The sequence below is a fragment of the Melospiza georgiana genome, chromosome 2 (assembly GCF_028018845.1).
Source record: "Melospiza georgiana isolate bMelGeo1 chromosome 2, bMelGeo1.pri, whole genome shotgun sequence".
Lineage (NCBI taxonomy): Eukaryota > Metazoa > Chordata > Aves > Passeriformes > Passerellidae > Melospiza > Melospiza georgiana.
Window position 1 is genome coordinate 81,302,354 of NC_080431.1, and position 24,181 is coordinate 81,326,534.

At 40.3% G+C, this 24,181-nt stretch overlaps 1 protein-coding gene across 4 annotated transcripts in view; it reads left to right on the forward strand.

Annotated features, from left to right (window-relative positions):
• The first annotated feature begins 707 nt into the window (after positions 1–707).
• WARS2 (tryptophanyl tRNA synthetase 2, mitochondrial) overlaps positions 708–24,181 on the forward strand; it is a 40,323-nt gene continuing 16,849 nt past the window's right edge. Inside the window, exons 1-2 of one of the 4 annotated variants that reach the window (XM_058018775.1) lie at positions 708–787; positions 20,982–21,239. In XM_058018775.1, coding sequence (XP_057874758.1) covers positions 719–787; positions 20,982–21,239 — 327 coding nt within the window. In that variant the 5' untranslated portion in view covers positions 708–718. Of the gene's footprint in view, positions 788–964; positions 1,046–1,593; positions 1,706–4,737; positions 4,825–20,981; positions 21,240–24,181 lie in introns of those variants that run through there. The other 3 variants (XM_058018776.1, XM_058018778.1, XM_058018779.1) reach the window with 3 other exon arrangements.

A 24,181-nucleotide genomic window follows, 5' to 3' on the forward strand; every position in this document is an offset into this window, starting at 1 on the left:
TTCACATAGGGTTTTAAAATATAAAAATTGTCACTAACCAGTGCATCAAAGTGAAAATAAATAAACAGTTATGTAAATTTACAGAGGTTTAACTACTAAACCCAGATTTTAGAGTTGGGAATTTTCCATAATAATATCCCCAGTGACAGGGCTGGAGTGGGCTACTGGAAATAATCACCAGTCCAATGCACGGTGCCACTGAAAACCTACACGTGCACTTTCCTGATGGCTGGTTTGCTTTCCCAGAGCCTGCAATAGATTCCCACTGTCCCACATGTTTGCAGACTTCATAAGAGCATGGGTTCACATCACCCGGACACTGGCAACAAGCCTTTTGTTGCTCCCCATCGTGGGCATTGAACGGGGGAGAAATGCACTGGGGAGAAACCAGGCACCTTTTGCACAGGAGCTGACAGGAGGGGTTGATGCACAACTTCTTCAGGAGCTTTCGAAACCTCATTAGTAACTTCGGTGCTTCTCTCTTTGGTTACCGGGCACAATGGAAGAGACATGGCACAATGACTGGATTTGGGGACACGCTGCTCGGCTTTCGGGCAGAGCAGAGCAGACTGAGGGCAGAAAGCAGCTTTCGGGGGGTTTCTGCGGGGGCTGACTTTAGTTAGTTTGACAGGACAGGCACGGCCGCGCACTTTCCAGCAGCGGCCTGGCTGCGAATCTGTGGAAGAGCGGCCGTGGGCAAGGCCAGGCAGCCGGAAGGATGCAGGGATGGAGGAGGCCTCGGACCGGACGCGCTGTTGAGAGGAGCCGTTCCAAGGGCACCCCGCAGGTGAGGCAGGAGCCATGGAAACCGGAAAGCGATGACCTTCACTCCCACACGGGCCCGTGCCGACGTCGCTGCCAGCGCCGCCCCTTCCCGGTAACCGCGCCCCGCCAGGGGCCGCTCCCGCATCGCGCCTGCGGGACATGCGCGGACCCTGCCCGGCTCCTGCCCCGTGTCCCTCCCCCCCGCCTCTTCCTTCCCGCCATTGCCATGGCGACACCGAGTGGCCTGATCCGGGCCCTACACCGCGGGACCCTCGGCCAGGTAACCGGCCTGGGGCATCTCCCCCGCCGCCTCCCGGTATGCCCGGCCTGGGACGAGCCCCGCGCTCCGGCCGCGGCCGCCATCCCGCCCCGTGCCGCGGGCCGGCCCCGCGCATGCGCAGAGCGGGGGGCGCGGGGCGGGGCCGGGCCGGCTCTGCCGCCCCTCAGGGTGCCGCGCTCCCCGCCGGCATTCCCGGTTGTCTGTCTGTCCCTCCCGCTTCTCGGCTCGTCCCTCCCGCTTCCCGGCTGGTTCTCGCTGGCTCGCTCAGCCGCAGGGCCTTTGACTCCGCGGGGCGCTCGGGGAGCGGGAGAGAGGGAGGCCTGAGCCGGCAAGAGCCGGCGTCGTGGGGGTCGCTCAAGCGCTGAGGTGCCGCTGGGGTTGTGCGCGGTTTCAGCCTTGGTCTTTGCTTCTTGCCTTTCGGTGTTAAATGCACCTACTGGCTACAAACTCCTGTCTTCTGCAGCAGGAAGGAAAAAACCAAACTTCATAAGTTTTTGAATGGATTGAATTTCTTTAATACATTTGGGATTTTCATTGTAACCCATAAGGAGCCTCCCCTCTTCTCATTTCCCCACATTCTATTAGAAAATTTAAATAAATGGGCAGCTGATTGCTTTGATTGTGTTTTGTAAGATAACTCCAAGCAATCAGCCAGGTCAGGTAAGTATATATTCAGTGTCATCTTTGTAGGCAGCCTCCTTCATAGTTTTACATGAATGGCTTGCCTTAGAAATCTAAATTTTTCTGTGGCTTGTAGCCTTGTTTTTAAAATAAGCGGAAGAATGCGATGACAGTAATACTAACATTGCATCATTTTAGAGAATGTTTCCCCTAGTTGGACAACTGGCTTTTTCATGAAAATCTTGCTTTTGGCACGTCATCCAAATCCTGAATGGTATGGTATGTTTCAATAATGGAACACATTATTCAGAATGGTTGTCAGGGTAGATATGTCTCATGTTACTTGTGAGAAGAAATAGGGTAAGCAGAAGATCAAAGTTTCCTTTCTGTTTCATGGTGTAATCTGTACTGTCTGTGATTTTGCAGCAAATGGATTCTGTGACTCTCAGCCATGGAGTTGATATTTTGAGTACATCAAGCTGTAACACACACTAATGCACAAAAAGTTGGTGTATATGGTAGTGAACGGGGTAAACTACACATTTGCAGGACTATTTCAGAACTAGGATTCTTAAAATTAAAAAGTCAAGGCATATTTCATTATGTTCTAGAACAGGTGATGACCTTGATTCTGCCCTTTCTATTGAGGAGGTAGAGTGAAAGCAAAAGAGGAAGAACCTGTTATGCCATATGAAGCTCTGATAACTGATATTTCACTTAGCAGCTGTGTTCTTCCTATTAGTTGTTAGTGTGAGGCAGAAGTAAGGTTTCTGCTTAAATGAATTCTGAACCAAAAAATATATGTTTAAGACTGTGTTGAATTGTAGCAATATAGAAGAGCTAAAGAATCTCAATGTGGCATCCTCAATAAGCTTGTTGGGTGTTTGCATGTCTTGAGGTGCTTTAATTTCATTTACATGTGCCTAAATCTTCTTTGGTTTCTCACACTTAAAATTTGAGTAGTTACCCTGCCCCTGTAATATGCAGCAAAGCAGGTCTGCCAAAGATACCTCAAACCACTCATTATTTTTAGAACTCAAAAGTTCCTTGAAAAATATTGAAGGGATTTGAATATACTTATCTTTCCTGATGCAAATGGTAACTCTTTTGGCTCTGTTCAGTATCACAACAGATGCCCTCCCCTGCTTTCATTCCTCCAGCAAAGAAATCTCAATTTTCTTGCATAATAAAGAAATCTGCTCTGAGTGAATACAGCTCATGTTGTATTTTAATATTTACTCTGATGTGCATTTCTTTGCCACCTCTGAGTCACCTATAAGGTCTAGATTACTTACCAGGTGCTTTATGGCCTGGTTGCTGTTGCCATGATGTCTTAAAGGTGTGATGGGTCTGAGAATGTAACTCCTTCCTGTTATTTCCTGTTATTCTTTAAATGTTTAAATGTAAAATTAAAAAAAAAAAAAAAAAAAAAAAAGAACCACAAAGTTAGTGTTGGCTCACAGATTCACGGAATATTCTGGGTTGGAAGGGACCCACATGGATCATCCAGTTCAGCTCTTAGGTAAAACCCCATATGGGGATTGAGGCTACAACCCTGGTGTTATTTGCACAGTGTTCTGACCAATTTTGTGTAGCTCAGGTCACCCACACTCAAGTAACAGCAGTAATTTAAGTTGTTCCTCTGGTGCTAAATTTGCAAGTCCAGTGTGCCGTGGGATTTTGTCCCTTTTCTCTCTCACTTGAAGTGCCCTCTTATGTCTATCTGGAAAGAATTATACTGGACTTGAACTGGTACTTACACTGCATCTTCTAAAGAATTGAGGAGGAAAATGGCTTCCTTATTTGTGCTGTTCCTGTTGCCAGGCTGGACTCAGGAGTGGTTCAGCTACTACGGTAGACACTTTGGAACAGATCATATATTTGCTGCCTGCTGATGAGGAATATTCAAATTTCAAGCTGGAAAAGTGTTTGCCTTCAAGCTTGAGCAGTGTGTCTACTGTCACCCTTATAGTTTTGATGTTTAAGTGTTCAATAATGCAGTCATAGTCACCAGAAGACATAATTTATGTGGCTTCAGCTTTGTTTCACTGTAGTGCACAGTTCATCCCTGTGCTGGATTTACCATGCTGTGGAAAAGTTGCTCTGTACATTTTGTTTTACATATCTCTAGCACACAAATATGTATGCATAATAAATGTGGCTAAGAAGAAAGTCATGTTTTCCTGGGGAGATTAATTACATTTGGGGTATCTTAACTTTTAAGAGCTTATTTTCAAATTCCCTGATTTACTGTTCTTCAGTGCCCTCTAAGCCAGGGTTATAGAAAGTCATTTCATCAAGTCTGTTTCTTTGATGAGACACTCTTAAAAATGGCCACTGCAGGGACTCCAGGGAATTACTGATAAAATCATGAAAAATCCAACTATGGCATAACCTGTCGGTAGGAAAATGTAATCTAAGGTGAGTCAGTCAATTGTTGGTGTATGGCCTGATGAAACATGGATTGGGTTTAGTCCTGGCTACAAAGGGGAAGTAGAAGAATGACAAGGTCTTGCTTTTGATGGTCTCATGCATCACTAGATGGCTTTCAAGACACTCAGCTGGAAAGACACATTTAGATGTTATTTGCCTTCAAGAAATCAGGAGTCTTTGGCTTAATTTTTCTTTTCTAGTATCAAAGTAGCTATCACTACTACAATTACTGTAAGAATACTCTAATACCTGTATTGCTTTTCTTCCTGACAATATCTTTTAAATAACTTGCCATTTTGCTGCCTTTTCTCCTACCCTAATCTTCCTCTTTGGTAGGAGAGACCTTGCCTTGCCTCCACACATGATCTGTTACTGTATTATTATTACATCTGTGGCTGTATTATTGTTGCTAAGCTGTACATTTTGATGTCCTACAATCTTCATCTCTTGTCAACTTTCACAAGAGTGATGCATCAGAAAGTGGATTCTCTGTTAGCATTATGTGGTACAGAACTGCATCTTCCAGCCATAAGGGTTGATGTTTTTTAACATCAAAATCCTTTCCTCTTTGGTGCTAGAATTTAGTCTTCTTTTTTTTTTTCCTGGCACTCCAAGTTGGATTTGCTGTAATGAAACTCAGGACACTGACTCTAGTGCATGCAGGTTGTATAAAGAGAAAATTGGTTTGAGTCCCACTCTTCCAAGGATGTTGTTTCTACCTTTTGGTGAGTGTTGCACAGAAAATATCTCTGGTGAATGTTTAGTCAGGACCGCTACAAGTGCAGGATCTTCAAATCCAAGGAGCCAATATAGTGGTAGTCTTAGCAGCTCATTTAGGAATGTATCTGCTTCTTTACCTGGGTCAATATCTATTAAAAAATACCACAGTATAGATCCCTGAATGTAGTTTCTCTGGTTTGCTTTACCGTTCATGACCAAAGGTGGTGCTAAAATCTAGAGGCCTTTACTGTGTTTTCCCCTGCTGTGGCAGCCTAATGAGTCTCAAGGCCAGTTAGACTAATCTGGCATGCCTTGCTCCTAACAAATCCACATTTGCTGTTCTTTTTCTCTAGTTATCTTCTAGGAAATTGCAAAAGATGGATTGTGTTCACTGAGTATTGATGCTAAGCAGACTACTTCACTGCTCCTCTTTTCCTGTGTTTTTGAGGATGGGAATGCCATTTTTCCTTTTTTGGTTTTCTGATGCTTTGCTGGGCTTCTGTGAACCTCAGTGATTCTGGCCAGTACTGTCAGTAGTTTAAGAGGAGATCTTCAGATTGTTTGGGTCTGGTGAAATTTGATTTACTTTTTTTGAGGAAGTGTTGTTCCTTCTGTATTCAGGTCACCTGATCACTGTTACTGTGCTAGTCATGTTAATGACTGGTCATGTTTCATATTTTTTAACAAAGATGGCTGTGAAAAAGGCAGTTAGGTAAAACTTGAAGGGTTGTTTTGGAGAAGACCATTAAAATGCTTTTTTCCCAGATTGCAAATAAAATCTTCAAAATTTTTAGCTATGGTTACCATATGGGGCTCCAGAGAAAGGAAGTAACTGAAATTACCATACCCTAATCCTTAAGGATTTCAAAGATTGTAGTTAAAACTACAGTGGGAGAGAGAGCTCAGTTTTCAGAATCGTTCAGGTGTGTTATGAATGAAATGCAAACAATTTAAATGCATCCCCGTTCCCATATTGAATTTGTTGCTGTCACATAGGGGTCACTTTGTTAACCATTAATGAAATGGGTCCCCAGGTGCATGTAACAAGCTGCACACATACACAGGTTACTGCAGCAGGTCAACTTCAGAATGCCTGTCCAGACACTTGTAGGCTGAAATTGATGGATGAACAGGCAGATTTTTAAGTGCTTGCTCTGGATTTATGATTGTGACAATCCCCTGTGTTGCATCTCTTTCTTCTAGAGAGCATTAAGGTTGGAAGTAGCAAAATGCTTTTGACTGAGGGGAAAAAAGCTGGAAATGGAAATACACCAATGTCTCCTGGTGTCCAGTATGGACTAGTTAAATATATTGTAATATACAGGAGCCTTAGGAAAGATCTAAGTGATTTGAGAAATTCTTTCCAGTAAAGTAGCCTCTATGTGGATTTATTTGTAGAAATTGGTGCCTTTTATTTTTTATTTCCTATTTTCCTGAATTTTAACAGTTTTTACTATTGTTATTGTGCACAGATACTAAAAGTTATTTCGTTACTCAGATCCTTATGAAATCAACCTGATTTACCAACATATTCCAGCCTTTGTATTAAAACTCTGGTGTCTTCTATTCGGGTTGGAGTGGAAGTTTTCCCTAAGCAGTCATTTGTTTTTATTCTAATCACTAATAAGCTAAATAAATAAATAGGTAAACAATAGCTAAATAATATATTTAATCCTCTAGGGAGACTGGCTTAACTTTCAGATAAAGCAGTGGAATAGTTCTTTATGCAAGAATGAAATCATGAGCTTTTGTATAATTTTCAGAATGGAAGGCAAGTTAGTATACAGTGGCAATATATGTTTCTTGTATTTTTACTGAATTTGAGATATCTCAGGTTTCCACACAGATTTATTAGACTTGCAGCTGTAGAGAGACTTCTTGTGATCTGCCTTGCTTAGTGCCTTGTCAATACTGGATTTTGACCACTGTTGTAGCTGCACAGAGAGAGCCCCACTGTAAACAGACATGAAGGATCTTTGAGGCGTGAATGGGTCCTATTCATTTCAGAATGGAGTTCTAACAATAAAGTCTGGCAAATATAGATTGTTTTAGCAGGAAACAGCCCTTTATTCTGGCTTCTTGTCAGGGCTTGGGTAGAGTCCCTCCATTCTTTCCCCCTCTGGCCCTTGCTTTTAGTGTCTTGACTAAGTCTGTTTTTTCTCTTGAGGAACTTCTGAGTTTATTAACATGTTTTTGTACAGGGAGTTTAATGAAAGATGCTACTCTGGCCATCGTGGATGTTGAAGTTTGGTGTGAATTTCTCCAGTGCATATGCTGAACAAGCGTTGTGAATCAGTCTGCAGCAGATCACCTCTGTCTCTAGACAGCAGACTGGGGTCCCATTTTAATGCTGGCTCATTGGCAGATAGAATTTCCATTTGCTAGTACAGCAAGTGCTATTCTAGACACTTAACAATTACTTTTTCCATGACACAAGTTGTGGTTTATGCTGTGACTCTAGGGTTAGATGAACAAACATTTTGTGGAGTTGACTCAAATTGCAGCAGGATCAGAAGGTGAAGTGAAGAAAAACCCCAAGTCAGTTAAGTCACCTTAGATCATAATTTTTTTTAGTTTTGCTGTGTTTGTAATCAGTGAATTGAAATTGTTTTCCATTTGATTATTTGAGCCCTTGACTAGCAGTATCATTCTTGGAAGCCCCAACTCAGACAAATCACATAGCAGATTTTATAATTTTCTGCTGTATCAGGCAAATCTATATATCTACTGGATTGGATTAAATATATTTTTGCCCCTGAGATAGATACCCACCTTGAGAGTGCACTGAAATTCTTGCTGCATGGGAGAGGAAATAGATACATATTTGTATATATGTATATATACATATGTACACATGCAAAAATAGATGATAAAATATATATACTTACTTTTTCATTTCCCTCATTCTTGTGCTGAAATGTGATGATTGCTACCAGAAATGAAATATCTGCTTTTACTTTTAGCTTCAAGTTCTTTGAATTATGCTAGGGCATGCATCTGCTCCTTGGAGCTGGCTGAAGCAATAGAGTGTTGAAGTTTACCCAATTGCTTCAGTGATGTCTGCACAATAACTGAATGAAGAATAAGTGTTGTGTGAAGTTTAAAAATAAGGGTTTCCTCAGTTTTCATGGTGTTGCACGTAGTTCATGTTATAAGCCCTTCTATGCTTCATTTGTATTTGGATTACACTTCCATAACTCTTCAGACTAGGAATTTATTTTTGTTTAGACTACCTGTATTGTTTATGGATAAGTGGTTTGGAGCTTTACAGTACAGATTAGAGGGTGAATTAAATGTTTCTTATTGATATTACAAAGTGTGGTAAACCCATCTCATTCACTTACGTAGGTGGGTGTCAATATTTACATTTCTGTGCAGAAAGATCCTAGGGTTGGATAGGGCTATATTTCCATTTTTGAAGTGCAGATTTTCTGTAAGATTCTTCCAATTCCCAGAAGTATTCGGAAGCTGAAAGGAGATGAAATTGCATGCATTCTCCATTCTGACAGATGGAACATGTGTTGTTCTGAATCCCATCATTGTTGTTTCTGATTGCATACACTCTGTGACAATTAATTATTGTATATTGGTCTGCATAGTGTTGTCCTCAGTCTGGCTGACCTGTTATTCTCATTTGAAGGTTGTTGGAGAGCATTAAAAAAGAAAGTAAACTGCAAAAGTCTTCACAACTTCCTAGTCTCACCATCATCTTTTCCTTTTGCCAGGTGCATAGTTCTGACTTTGAAATGTGCGTGTGATAGCTGTACTTTGGGGAAGATATAGTAGTGTTTCCATGTTAATAAAGGATTCCAGGCTTCCTGATGATCTTACCTAAGATTCACATAGCAACTGTTGCTGTCATTTGCTTTCACACTTGTGGATGCTCCAATGTCCTTTGGCAGTGAGATTGCTAAATGGCTTGTTTTGTCTTTATACATTAGTTGGGAGCAGTTCTTTTCAGAGATTCTGCCTTAATCCTATGTCTCATGGACATTCACTTCTCTGCTTACCAGCATTGCTTTTTACATGAAGAACAGCAAAGGAATACAGGGAGGTACAAACTTGTAACAACAGAACCACGTTATGCTATCCTTCCTAAATATAATCTTTTTATAGCCACATCAAAGTTACTTTCAAAGGTGGTCTTTGACTTGTCCTTGAATTGGGTTATCCATTTGCAAATATTTTTCTTGAAATCACATACTTGCCAAGATGTGGAAAGACTTTACTTAATAGGCATCCATAGGGTGCTTTCCGTTTGCATGGAAGAACAAAACAGTTTCAAACATTTCAAAGCCTCTTTGTTGCTTATGTAAAGGGAATGAGAGGTCCAGCCCTCTGAATTCCTGACTGAATCTCATTTTGCATCTCTGCTGGCAACAAATTAGCCCATGTAATTTCTGCAGTCAAGTTCACATTCTGCTCTTCATGCACTTCCACTGGAGTGTTTTGTTGGGTACTTTTTTTATGATATCTACATTTTAGATCTTTGCAGAGTCAAGGCAATGTCAGCACTCTGACTCTTGTTCATCAAGCATTAAGCCAGGTCACAACAGCCAGAGGTGCTGTCACTCCCTCCAGAGGGATGTTTTCACAGTTGACCATGAAACATTGTAAGTCTCCAGTATTCAGAATACTTGCCAGTACCCAAAGAAAATGAAGTATTGTACATCTCTGGGATACTAACAGTAAAAGCAATTGGTTTTTTTGACACTGATTTACTCCATGGGATGCATCCAAACTGGGAGTTGGTGATTTTCCTGGCTTTCTGTGGGCCAGTTTGAATAATACAAGTAAGTTAGCAAGGAACATCTCATCTCATATCTCATCTCATCTCATCTCATCTCATCTCATCTCATTTCATCTCATCTCATCTCATCTCCTCTTTAGGACCAGCAAAACAGTGAGTGTCACACACTAACTAGGGAACTTTTCATTTGATGTTTCTAGCCTCAAGCTGTCTAATAAGCGAGTCACAGCTTGATGTCACCATTCTCATGTCACTTGGCTACATTCTCTTGACCTGAGCACAGATGAACACTTGTGTGTCCATTGTACCCCTCATCCATTGCTCATCTGTTGTTTGTCCTTTCTGTGGAAGCAGCCCAGCCTGATGATTTCAGGACCAACCTGTGCTGTTAACAACAGTTTAAATGTTGTCTGTGAGTATTGTCTAGCTCCAGAAAACATTTTTTAAATTCTCTAGAAGTCCCCTTATGCAAGTGTGATTATTGTCTAAAAAACTTAAATTCATGGAATTCTCTCCAGCATAGACAAGGAGGATCAGCTGTAGCATTTTCTTGGTGCATGTGTGCATCATTTGGGAATTTACTGGGATTTCCACATTCTAAGGCCTCTCAACATCCATCAGGTGGTTTTAAAACTTTTCTATTCACCTGAGATGAATTTCATGCTGTGACCACAAGGTGAAAGTTTTTGAACAGCTGTGTTAATTTTGGCCCCATGTGAAACAAAGCCAACTTTTCCGTGCTACAGGAAATTGCCAAATAAAATAATGGAGAGGAAATGAACTACTCTTTGAGTTTCTAGGACAATATTCTGAAGAAACATAGTAATTCCAAACAAAAAGTATTTTTTAAAAAATATCCTTCTAGATGTAAGTTGATATTCTTTGTTTATATCCCACAGGGCAATCTCAGTAGCAAGCTGACTCCTCACTTAAAGAAAATATATTAAAAAATGCAATAAAATCTCTTTCAGCTAGAGGTCAGAGAAAGAGCAAGAGCAATCAGATGATTTTAAGAGATTTGGATACTACTGTGATCAAAAACATAAAACTTCTCTAATTTCTCTGTGAGGGAAGTATTTAGTTGGGGGGGCATTTTTTAGCCTTTGTTTCGCTTCAAGATTGTTAACGTTTTGGTACTTAGAAGAGTGTAATATATTAAAATCACAGCAACCTTTCATATATCAAATAGTCTATAATTTATAAATATATTACACTTTTCACTGCATTTTGATAGTTCCACATGTATTTTGTAGCAAAATAAATGCTAATTGTTCACTTGTTGCTATTACATTTATTCTGTTGAGCAATGTATACTTCTAATTGTGGCCGTGTACCAGTTTACAGGTGTTAAATGTTAACTTGTATTTCCCATCTTTCAACAACATGGAATGGTTTTTCAAAGCTTGTCAGTGTTCAGCAGCCGTCAGTGTTCAGCTGCTATCGGTGAAAAGGCCTCAATTCTTGCATTTTTGTTGAATGCAGTTAGAAGGACTTGAAATGCCATGAGATCTAATCTATCTAAATAAAATTCCAATTCCTTTTCCATCCTTTTTGATCATCTCACTTTGACTTTAATCACGCCTATGTAACATTATGGGCTCAGAGGGCTAGAACAGACCCTGTTTGGGGTGATCTGGTGTTTCCCCTGGCCCAAAATAAAAATTAAGTGCCCATACATCTTTATCAACATACAACATATTTATTTATTTATTTATTTATTTATTTATAACAAAAAACCTCTCTAAGCATTCATCTGAAATGCTTTGTTTTTTCTTACTCTTGGAAACTTTTTTTACATTTGGTCTGAATCTTTCTTACTTCATCTTAAGCTCATTGTTTAATACCTTTTACTTTCACAGTCTTCCTTCCACTAGACTAAAAACACTTTGGACTTTCCTCTGTAGTCTTTTTTATTCAGGTCATTCATTGGACTTGATTGAACTTCTGTGGCCTCTTTTTACCACTCTTTTGAAGACAGGACCTAAAACTATCCAACTTCTGCGTCTTGAGGCCATCCTCATCCTGAGTAAAATGAGCAAATTGTTTTCTGTCTCCTGGATTTTCATCCTATTCATATATTCCTGTGCAATTTTTGGTGTAGTTTATAAATGTGGTGGTTTTGCAGCTGCATGATATTGATTCATGCTCACCTTTTAAAATATTACAAACCTCAGACCCTGTTCTGTAGTTGCCTTGACAGCTGTTCTCCTTCCTCTGTTTGTGTGGTTGAGTAGACTTTTCTGTATAAATCTGTGAACTTTTGCCTGGTAAATAGCATACTGTTTTTTCAGACCATTTCTTTGCTTTGTAAAGATTATTTTGAGCCCTTATCATCCTTCTAATTTTGTTTTGTCTGCAAATTTAATGAATGCTCCATTTTGTCATCTAGATTTTGTATTTTGAGATACAAAGATATCAAATTTACCAGCACAAAACCCTGAAAAACTGTATTTGATATATCTTTCCCCAACCACTGTAAGCCATCCATAGGTGCTGTTTTCAGGATATTTTTTTCTCTCCAGTTTCACTCCCAGCACATAATATTGTATTCAAGGTGCTATTTCTCTATCTTGTTGGAAACTGAGATAGTATTGGAATTAAATGAAAAGTAGGATATAACCTTTAGTATTTCATTTCCATTCTAGCATCTCTTGTGCTGTTGCAGGCTATCAGTGTTTTTGAGAGGCACCAGTTCTTGAGAAATACCACTGTCTTCTGTTATTTCTGTAATTTCTTCGCAGTTCATTATTGGTTCCTGTATCTTTCCAGGAACTGAAGTTGAGCTGACTGATACAGAGTAACTCCATGAGGTTGCAGAGTGGAACACGAGGTTCTCTGTGAGCTCCCAGGCCTGGTGCTTCCATGCCAGTGTGCTTTGTGGGGCTGTATATGGATCAAAAAAATACCAGACCTGATGGGTGCTTTGAGCAGCTGTTTCCAGGAAGCACCCGTGCCTGAAAATTTTAGTTGTTATTGGTTCAACCACATTGTTCAATGAACTTTTTATATGGATTTGTATTTTAAGGGTGTTCTTCACAGTGTAGCAAAGGTAGGCCTGCTTATCCCTTTCCTTTTCCCTGGCACCATCTCTTCCAAGCAATGCCTGCAGTACTGGAACTGTCAAATTTTCAGCTTTTGAGCATTGAGTGTATCATCTGATGGTTTTGGAAGCAGCATGTATCAATCTGACCTTACTTTCCTGCCTTGCCTGTCTGGCCAGAATGTTCCTGCTGATGGTTCAGGCTAAGCTCCTGCTGCAGCTTCCTGTCAGTGAGGCACTAATTACCTTCCTTATGTCATAATTGTTAATAAATATTATTATAAATTCTTTTAGCCTTTCACCTACCCTAGGTGAAATGAACTCATAAGATCTGCAGTTAATGTCTATGTTTAGATAGTTTGATTGAAGAAACTTCATTGCTCCAGCTTTAAAAAGGCAAGTAAATGGTTTGAGAATCATCAATCAGGGTTAAGGTTGCATCAGGCACCATGTGAGGCCATTAATTGCAGTTCTGTGCACGCCCTTGAAACCCAGGAGGTGCAGAAGTAGTGCATGTTTCAGTGTGTGTTGGACCTGCTCTGTAGCTGGGTTATGGCTCAGCTCTGAACAGGAGCTCTAACATGCCGTCCTTCAAGTTGATGTGGAGAACTGTAAGGAGCGCAGCAGGAAAAATGAAAACCACCAGGCTGTGTCCTTGCTCAGGAAGGCATTGTGGTTTAGGGTAAGGTTGGTGGCCACTGTTGGCTGCATGCAGACCCAGTGCTTGGTTCCTCCACCAGCTCTGCACAAATGTTAGCACAGGTTCTTGTCCCAGCCCCTGCAGAGCACTGGAGCCAGCTCTTCTGAGCCAGGAGGCTGCTGGCTGCCTCCAGGCCCCTCACCAGAGGTTATTCCCTGTTCCACTCCCCACGGTGGGGAGGGTCCGTGGCTGCCTCAGGTCTGGAGGAGCCCTGTGGTGTGTGGCGGCAGAGCCGTGGCAGCCTGGCTGTAGATAATGCTGGGGTCTGTCAGTGCAGCTGTCATTAGCACCCCGAGTGGCGCGTGGGGCTCATAAAGCAAATGAGAGAATCCACTTGCGGGATGCAGCGAGCCACATGAAAGGAGCCATTTGCTGAGTCATCTGTACCAAGGCAGAGTGAGAGGGCAGCCTAACCCAGCCGCAGCTTCGTTGAGTTCTTTTGCTAGCCCTAGAGGGCAGAGTTAAATTTATAGGGTGGGGCTAGTATGTGCTGTAAATGTTCCTCCTTCCAATGTGTTTTTCATTTGAAATATAAATATTAAAGTCCTACTGAAGTTTGAGTGCATTTGACATTCAAGAAAGGGATACTAGGCAGTTCTGTTTAAATCTTAATTTAGTTCAGTTTCTGGGCAATGGGTTAATCTTTACTCAGAAGCTATTTACCTGAAAACTTGCTCTGGTATAAATATGTTTCTTTCTAATTTAATGTTAGATCTTTAGTCTCTCATTTTAAGAATTAAGCATGTTGAAATAGCATTTGCATCAGATGAATTTGACATATTAAATTATCAGATCAAAATAAGCATGTTTAAAAGTTTCTACTGCAAGTTTGCAGAGAAGTAATTGCATTAAAAACAATAAAGAAAACAAAGTATGTAATACATATGCTGCTCCTAAGTTTCCCTTTTCCTTCATTTTTTTTTTCTTTCTGTAACAACATTAATACTTAAATTGTCCCAATTAGGCTTTAAAATTTATGCTTTAGCTTGTAAAATGTGACTCGTCTGGCTTCCCTTCATTTTGCTGCTTAATAACTGTCTCAAGACATGTTTTGCTAAGCCAGTGTTAACAGATGAGCATATTATTTTAGCAACCAGAGCTTTGAAGTTGCAAAGTATTAATAAGGGAAATAAAAAAATTGTAGACAGATGCAAAAGATGCAGTAGTTGGTGACTTTTGTCAGCCAAAGAATTTCTTTTGTCTCTGAGGCTGGAGCAAGGTTTTGGTTGTGTTGTTTTCGTTTTATTTTTCTTCCCTTTTTGATGCCTGTTGAGAGGATCTTCATGTTAGAATTTTCAAATTTTCCAGTTTTTGTGTTCTATGCATGTCTGCGTTTGCTTATGCTGCTCTTTCTTCCCTTTGACTTCCACATTTTCTTTTCATCTGGCAAATTTGAACTCGCTTCAGCTTGGGACAGCTGGGGCAAAATGAATCCCCACGAATAAAATTATAACAAGAAGAGCAAAGTCTGTGAATGATCCTTTGCTGTTTCCTGAGCCGTTCCAGCATCATTAATCAGCGCTGGTGCTGTGGAGCCTTGTGGTGTGTTATGTCGCCAGCACAGCAGCTTCTCCGTCCCTTTCCCCCACCCCCTGCGTGCCTACACAGTGGGGAAAACTAGAGAGGGAAGCCATCAATCTTCCCTGTCCTACATGTCAGCAGTGATTCTCCTGTCGACTTCCTGCTCTCTCTGTCGTGCCCACCACCTGTGTTTAGAATTAGCTCTGATGCTGTGGATCTCACTTGGCTCTTCACCTGTTCTGCCCCGAGTAAATGGCTGTTCAAATAAAGCAGAGCAGCTAAATGCTGTGGCATGTGAATATAACCATCACATTGGCTTGGGAGGTGATTTCTGTTGCAGCTGCTCTTGTAGTACTGTCATAATTTTCTGTAACATTGTGAGGTTTGGGTCTAAAATCTCCTGCTTTTGTTTCAGCCCAGGGTGAGTTTGTGAGTCAGTATTATATAGAAATTAAAATATTTATAAGTTATATTATAGATAGAGGCATAAGCCTATCTCTCATCTGTTAGGCTGCTGATATAAAGTCATTAACAAAGTCCAAAGAAACTAGTTAGTCCAAAGCTTTGTCCTTACCTTCAGGCACTCCAAGGATATAATTGGCAAAAGCCTCCTTTGAATTTGAATTTGATTTTGAAGATGTGTCTGTCTCCCTATGACTGGGTAGATGGAGAAGCTGACAGGCACCGCCTCTGTATTTCTAGGGCAGGATTAATGTGATCATTTAATGGTTTGTTGTGTTAAACAATAGGTCTTAACTAGACTCCAACCAGCCACATTTTTATGTATGCTTTTATGTAATTTTATAACATGCCCGTGCCAAAATAAAAAGAGAAAACAATCCTGAGAATTGTTTGTTTACTGGCAGCTTTCTCGTACCTCCTTGAATGGGCGCTACATTTCTCTGGTTTTAAAACCCAAAAGAGACTAAAGCATAGGCATAAGGTTACCCTATAATTGTAGCTTGTCTGCTGTCATTTCAAGTGTGTGATGGCAATATTTATGTGGAGTTGTAAAGAAGAGAGATTCTGAAAACCTAAGTTTTGTGAATGCTTTCACTTGATTTTATTTCTGTAACTCTTTGTGAAGGGGGAACTATTTTACAACTCATTTTACTACATATTTGAGATGCAGTTTTTTCTTGACTGTACCAGGCAAGTATGTGTATCCAACAGGTAAATAAATTCTTGTGTTCAGCAGTGTCAGAATTCATAAAGCTAAACATGAAATATATAGCCACGATACCAAGAATTGTCTGTAACATGGGATGCTTGGATCTGCATGGATGTTTTCCTTAATCAGCTTTGGTGTATCTTCCAGTTCTGGCACATCTGTCTCATGAGAGGGAATTATTGTGGTTTTGACTGCTGAATTGAGTCCTTGACAGTTGTAGCTCACCTTCCATACAGAGAAAAACTCTGCTTTGGTCCAAGAGAGCAGAATTGGACTTTTGGAAGCTGTCATCTTTTTTGTTTTGCATTGAAAATGGCTATGCCATGCTACAGGATGGCAGGATGAGACTTTAGCCATCCTACTCTGGGATAAGGATGAAATGCTTATACCTGATTATTTGTGAGCATTTGGATGTTGATATCTTTTCAGTACAAGGAATGGCAGTTGTTGATCTCATGACAAAAGGAAGGTTAGGTGAGAGAACACCTGAATCTTAACAGGTTTGGGACCAAGCTTCATTCGGTAATGCAGCTGAGAAATACACTGTGGTGTTTAGAACTGCCCTGCAGAGGTCTTTTAGAGAGAAAACAAAAGTAGTAGGTGCTAAGTCACCTGTCAGATGCAGCACTGGTAGCAGGCATGAGAATTAACATGCAGCACTGCTGGTGTAGGTGCACACACCACACAGAGTTAAACATACGAACAGCAGGCTCACACTGTGCTTACTACAGATGTCTGAATGAGTGAGTGCCTGTGGGCTCGAGCTGCATGTCTTGTGGCTTTCACTCTGCTCCATTGGGAAGTCTTCACTCCTTTTGTTTTTATCCTTTTCCAGCTCCAGTACTTTGGAGCACACAGCTCCCATCCCCTGACCTAACAGCTCCATTGAAGTGCATTCCAGCCCCATGATTTCATGGTACCAGGCAGAAGTCCCCTGCCACGCTGCTATGCTGCCCGCTGCTTCTCACGGAGTGAACAAACAGGGAACATAAACTCTCTCCAAAGGAGCAATGTTCTTTGTATATTTTTAGTGCAAGAAATCCAAGATTCATTTGAGGGTGTTTTGTGTGGGCTTTTTTTAATATAGACTTTTGCTAACACAATGGAATATTTCATGCCACCCTGTTTGCTGTAACTTCTTGTGCTTTATGTTGTTAAATGGAATCAAAGGAGTTAAAGATGAAAGACTCCTAGTCAACTGGTCCCTCAGCTGGGAGCCAGAATGGGTTTGTTCTTTGTAATGGATTTGCTAATGCTTTACTCAGGTTCAGCCTAGCTCAGTTTTCATTATTGGAGTTACTTATTTCTGTGAATTCTCTACTTCAGGTTAAGTAATTGCTGTGCTTAAACTGAATATAATACTGCTACTGTTTGCTTCTAATGTTTCACTTGCTATTTATTGACCTTATACTGAACAAACCTTTTGTATTTGTTTACCATTTGAACATACAAAGCACCATTAAAGATATCATGCTTGCCTTCACAGGTATTCTCTTTAATGGATAGAGAACTTGATTCTTTCTTTATATGAAACTGTGTCCATTTGACATTGTACATTGTGTATTTTCTTTTCAACACGTAGTGTGTCACCAGGTGCTAACTTATGTAGTACTGCAACAAACCTACCTTTCATTAGCTCATTGTTAGCCTTTGAATATTTGGAGTAAGTACAGTATTTGAACATACAGTTTATGCTGAGACACTGATGTCTTATATTTTCTTGGTGAAAGACATTCTCAGACTGCCTGTTTAAATGTCACTATTGCATTTTTATGTATTGAGTGTATTATACTCACATTAAGGGACACAATTTTGCCAATACATCCAATATGCTCATAATAACATTATCTACAAACTGGACAGTGATCTGAGAAGTTGAAAAGGCAGATAATGAACCTATTATGGGACACATCCAAAGCAAGCACTGCAGCTGCAAGGGAACTGAGTCTGCCTGACTTGGGGACCAATAAAATTTCTAGACAGAACTGTTCTCCAAGGGCTCAGGGTGTTGGCACTTCTTGGGTCAAGGTACCGGCATATGAGCTGATCTGTGCTGAGTGCACAGAAATTCCTGTGCCCTGGTATGACACACAGTTACCCCAGGGGGTAGAGCTGCTCCTGCACTGAAGTAGCACCAGCTTCAAGTCCCAGGGAAAAGAAGCAGTACCATCAGGAGACATGACATGTCAGGTGATGCTGTCTTTTACTAGACTGAAGTTGGAAGATGTGCAAGTTTCTGTACTGTGTTTTAATTTATCATCCTAAGATACTGTAATTGATGTGGGTCCGTAGTGGATTTCTGGCACGATGACATTTCTTAGCTTTTGTAACCGTGCAGGTAGAAAACATATTTTGTATGAAGTGACTGGAGTCAAGGCAGTAATAGCTTAATTAGTAATAATAGTAATCATCTTAACATGGCATTCTCTGTGCCTTCTTACAGTAAGAGCTGTATATCAAGAGCTGTATATAAGAGCTCTTTGGGGAAGCAAGGGGTGTAAAGCACAAGTGGAGGAAGAAATGAATGCAGGAGGGATGAAATAAGAAAATGGAGAGAAGGGCTCTAAGAATTATGGTCTGTGAAGAAGAGTGTTGTTAAACAAGCATATAAATGGGCACCAGAAAACAACCAGTTCTGTGGGGAGAAGTAATTGTGGGAAGGAGCATCAGGATTTGAACTTAGTGAGCGGAGATACAGACGTGAAGGAAGGTTATGTGCTCTGACAAACAACCAACTGTTCTGGGACCCCAGCAGGGGTAGAACACCTTGTTGCTGGTCAACTATTTCCTCCCTGACTTCTTATTATCTTCGTTAAGAAACATAGGAAGCAAAAAACAAATGTTATGCCTGTGAAGTACCCATTGCATTTCCTAGCAGCTGCTTTGGGCCTGTAGTAATAGAAGTACAGCTCTGAAGTCTAGTGAATCCCAAGTTTCTATAAGACTTCATCTCATTTATACATATTAGAATGTTGAATGCCTCCTTCTGCAAGAGAGCACCTGGCCCTTCTCAGTGTTAACAGGAAGCTGGCTGCAGTCTTGGGCCAGGTAGTGGCTTAGTGGGAGGCGAGTGGATTCTGTGAGGGGTGAGAAGTTCTCTGATATAGGTTCCTAGGAAAACAAGGAATCAAATGCCAAGTGAGAGATTGAGTATCATAACTCCATTTTTGTGTAATGAAGAAAAGAGACATATGGGTGGGTGGTCAAGGACTGAAACACAAGGACTGGAAGCTGGAATTGCTGTTGGAAGAAGTGGTGTGCTTTTCGTTGCTTCAAGTGACTACCTTGAAGCTCCTGTGCTGGAGCTTCAAAATACTTAAAAACTGAGTCAAGAATATACTGGAAGTCAAGAAGATATTTGGGATTGGGTGAAGAATTGCTATCAAGACTTAAATGTGTAGGCATTTATGTGAGCAGGGGAAATTAGCATGACAGCTAGCCCAAAGCTGCTCTTGGTATGTCAGCACAAACACTTAAACATTGGGTAAGAAAATTGTTTTGATTTGAAAAACAAGCTTACTTTAGAAGAAAAGAGATTTTTTCCAGCAAATTTAGAAAGAAATAGTCTAGGCTTTTCTGAGCTATACATCATGCTTAAAATTGAAAAAGTCCTATTCCGCTTGGAAATACTTTCTCATTAATATTTCGCAAGTCTGAGTCAAAATGAATTAAGTCAATTCAAAGTCCTTTTTTTAATAGTTAAATGTAATGGTACTTGGCCTTGACTTTTACTGCCATTTTGTGTGGTTTAATAGTTGTGTGACTTTTTTTTGTCCCACACATTTGTAAGAGATTCACAGAAAAGAAAACAGACTACATCAGTAAATAAATGCTTCCTGCTAAGTTATAGATGTTGCTCATAAAACTGAGCAGGAAAAAAACCGTGCAGCCACAGGCACAATGAAGTTGATGATCCTGCCACACAACTGAGTCTGAGAATTTGTATTGTATTTGCTGTGATGGAGAGGGACCCGCATTTATAAATTGAGCGGTCTTGCATGCTCTTGCAACTTGGCATTTTCACATAAAACATTGCTGAGCTACTTCTGAATATGGTGGAATTCTTTGGGAAGGTCAGGGAGGTAATTGATCATATGCTGACAGCTCAGGGCTCTGAGAAAATGGTCAGATGGAGGGCTGGGATACAGGAAAACAAACTTTCTAAGATGGTAACTGTCACTTAGCCAAGCTATACATGTTTCAAGCCTTTTAATCTTTGCTCACAACCTCAGCTTCTTAGTCTTTTTTTGTTTTTGCTGTTTCTCTGTGAACTCTTTTCCAGTGTTGGTCCTGATGCATGAACAGTATTCCAAGTGCAATCTTGAGCTGTAGCTGTGTTTCTTTGTAGAGATCTTTTAGAAATTCTATTGCTACCAAAATGGGGAGTTTCAGAACTTTGATGATCTCTTTCATTATTCTTTGACCTTTGGGTCAAGAAGTAGGTTTCTTTCAGGAGCTGCTCAAAATGTTCTTTGCAGCTAGAAAAATAAGACTTCAATATTCATGGGAGTTAAGATGGCAATCTACTGGGACATTGCATGAGTTTACAACACAAGTATTTGAATTTCTCTGCTCTGTGACCCTAAGTTTCTGTATCAGAGTGGATACAGAAACTGAAGTGTGGATATAGAAACTAAAGAGAAACATACAGCTTTGGTGCAAAAGAAATGGAAGAATCTACCTCTTGCTTTCTGAGACCAGCTTTTCACTAATCTTGTTTACAGCTGGTTTTTTTTTTTTTTTTTTTTTTGCATATGCAATCTGACAGATTAAAATTGTGGTAGTTGTTAATCTCTTTGCTGTAAGATAGAGTATTTAACTGACTTACTGCAATTATTGATTGTGAGGTCATTTATACATTAATACACTGAGAAGTGGGGAGAAGAGACAGGCATAAATGAGGCTTTTAAAATTACTTTAAAATACAAAAGAATCTGTCAAAAAAATGTGTGTGGTAATCTTGCCAATGCTTTGTCACAGAACATGGTCATGGATCGGATTTTCTCTGGTATCCAGCCGACTGGGACCCCTCATCTGGGTAACTACCTTGGAGCCATTCAGAACTGGGTGAATCTGCAGGAAGAGTGCAGCTCAGTGCTCTATAGCATTATGGACATGCACTCTTTCACCATGCCCAAGGAGCCAGCTGTCCTGCGCCAGAACATCCTGGACACCACTGCTGCCATCCTTGCCTGTGGGATTGACCCCAACAAGTGTCTCCTCTTCCGGCAGTCACTGGTGAGTGCTCCTGTTGTGTTGGATTTGTTTCTGATTAAGTGGCTTTCCACAGGTCTTAATGAATGAGTGTAGGATTGCTGAACTCCTTAATCGTGTTTGTGTTGGTGGACCTAGAAAATGTTAGCAGTGTTGGATTTTAAAGTTATCCCCTGCTGCAGTTTTGAAATTGTGAATGCTGCAACCATGACTGAGAAGCCCATTTAGGGATAAGTACACTAAATTTCTGAAGCAGAGCTAGGAGTTTGTACAGATTATGAGTAATATACTTCAAAGACCTCTTAGAAGACCACTAATTTGTCTCTGCGTCACTTTAATCACAAAAGGTTAACTCATAAACGCATAAACACGGCCTGTGTTTATGTGGAACCATAAAGGTAAGGAAAACATGTTTCTATGCTGTTGTATCAGCTATTGCCACTTATTCTGCCAGCTGCACAGTACTCACAAAGTAACAGGTGATTAACATGGTAAGTTTTGTATCAGTTCCACCATGATCATCAGGAGGTTACATCTTCTCTGGGGCTTACTTTCCCTTCTTTGCTATTACTTTCCCTTCTTTGCTATAACCTCCTTTTCATGCGGACGCTTTTCTATCTGATCTGGTAATTCATGTATGTAAACCATGTGCTTCTCTGGACTACCCCAAGGGGTACTGGGCTTACCTTCCCACTTGGCATATAGCTGTCACATGTTACATTTTCCTGGAACTCAACTTAGTTTCTTGCTTAATGAACTTTCTGTTACTGACTCTAAACTGGCAACGTTCTGTAATTTCCACAGACACAGATGTGTCATAGCTTCTGCTCTTGTGAGGACACCCACAAGTATCTTTGCAACAGAACTGCAAAGATGATGTGCACACAGGATCTGAATTTTATCAATGCAAGCTGAAATGGTATTGTATTCTCCCTTTCAACATGATTCTTTACAGGCAGAGTTTCCTGGGGTTGTTAAACTGTAAATGGCAATCATAGCTCTATATCCCTGGTGAATCATGAATTGATGAAGACAGATACACTTCCTGCTTCACTTTTCCTCTGTATTAAAAAACCAGTCTAAATAGATGAGCTCAGAATTCTAGTGGAAATATGTTTCAATAAATTCACCCCATTTTTTCAAATTTGTTTATAATTTTAAATATGTTACCAGCTTGGGTTTTAATTTTCCTGTACTCTAACTTGTCAGCTCAAAATGATGAAGTCATTAGCTGGAATAATCGCAAGGTGAGTTCCAAGCCAATGATGCAGTAAAAACCAGTCTAGAGAGGTTTTTTTCTTGTTTTCAAGCAAGTGAACAATTCAATTAGTTACAACACAGGATCAGTGACTAGATACACAGAGAAGACTCTTCAGCATGAAGGATAAATGCTTTGCAGGTTATGGTTAGAGAGGAATAAAGTGAAGGTTTATGAAACTGCAAGTGATATGTAGAAATTGTTTTGTCCACTGAAGGATGTGAACTGACAAATATCGAAAAAAGTTAAAACGTGGAAGATTCAACACAAGCATAGCAATGCATCTCACAAAATCCACAACTGGGTTACAAAACCCCATGACACAGGATACAATGCATGCTGAAATTTATATGAATTCAGAAAGGGACTCGACAAATTAATCTGAAAAATTGCTTTGGGACTGTTGCATATCTGAGCAGTCACCTCTACAGGAAGTGGTGAAACCACAGATGGGAGAGTATCCATGCTTTTCTGTACTTACATTCTTTTTTTTTTGTTGATTTCTGTCAGAGGTGGATATTTGATCTGTCCAGTGTTGCTTTTCTTATATTCCTATTGGTCTAAAAGCTAAACTTGTGCTCTTCAAGGTCTTGCTAAAAGCAACACTCAGGCTTCCCTTGAAGCCAGCAGATTATCTGTGAGGATCTTACATTGCACTCAGCCACAGAAAGTATGTTGTATCTTTCAAAATATAATAATGCAGAGATTGAATCTTTGAACCCCCAAAGAGAAAGTGTCAGACTCAGGAAATGATGGATCTTTGTGCTGTGCTTCTACGGTACCAATACAGTCAAAAAACAATGAAAACCTAAAATAGCTAAACTTGAACATGTTTTGCTTTATCAAACAAAAGTTTCCACCAAATATGATTCAGATTTTCCTTATGGTGGTTAGGCTGGCCTCAGTTAAATAGACTTTAATTTGCCTTTTTACCTTAATTTTTCTGTGTCCTTATCTGTCCAGATCTAATGGTCATTGTTCTTACTAAATCTAAACCATTAGATTAAACATTTGAGCCATGTCTGATGTCTTGAATATTATTACCAATACTTACCACACAAGTATCCATACAACTTTCAGAAATGACTGATTCTAGCATATTTTTGAAAGCTCATTGTCATACTGCAATCGGAAGAACTGTTCAGTTGTTTGTGAATATAGACTGTTTCAGGACTGGTTCAGGCTGAAGTCTGCTTCCCCAAACCAAGTCTGTGCAAGCTGTATGAAGTGGTCAGGTATACCCAGAGATCCACTGTGATCTGTTACATTTACATAGGCAGCACCAGATGTTTCTCTGGAAGCAATTAAAAGGAGTATCTGCATGCAGCTCTTGATGTGAGGAAAGGAGACAGGAACCTTGCTAATGTGATTATTGTTTTAGCATGATAATGAAATAGTATGTTACGGAATGTCATAATATCGAGATGATTGTTCCTAAAAATGAAGGTGTAAGATGGATTACAGCTATTGCTAATCAAGAAAGTTTATTGCTGGATTTTGATTGGAAATTTCTCAGATTGCCAAAAAAAAAAAAAAAAAAGGAGCTGACCTCCTTTTCAGCCACTGTAGCAGTCTCCAGGGGTGGTCTAAAAGAGTCCCACTTTTGTTTACAAACATTTGGCTGAGGTGTAAAGCAAAGTGACCAAAACTGATTGTATACTGAAATAGGGTGTGTGTACTTCCAGAGATAGCAGGAAAGCAGTGAAAA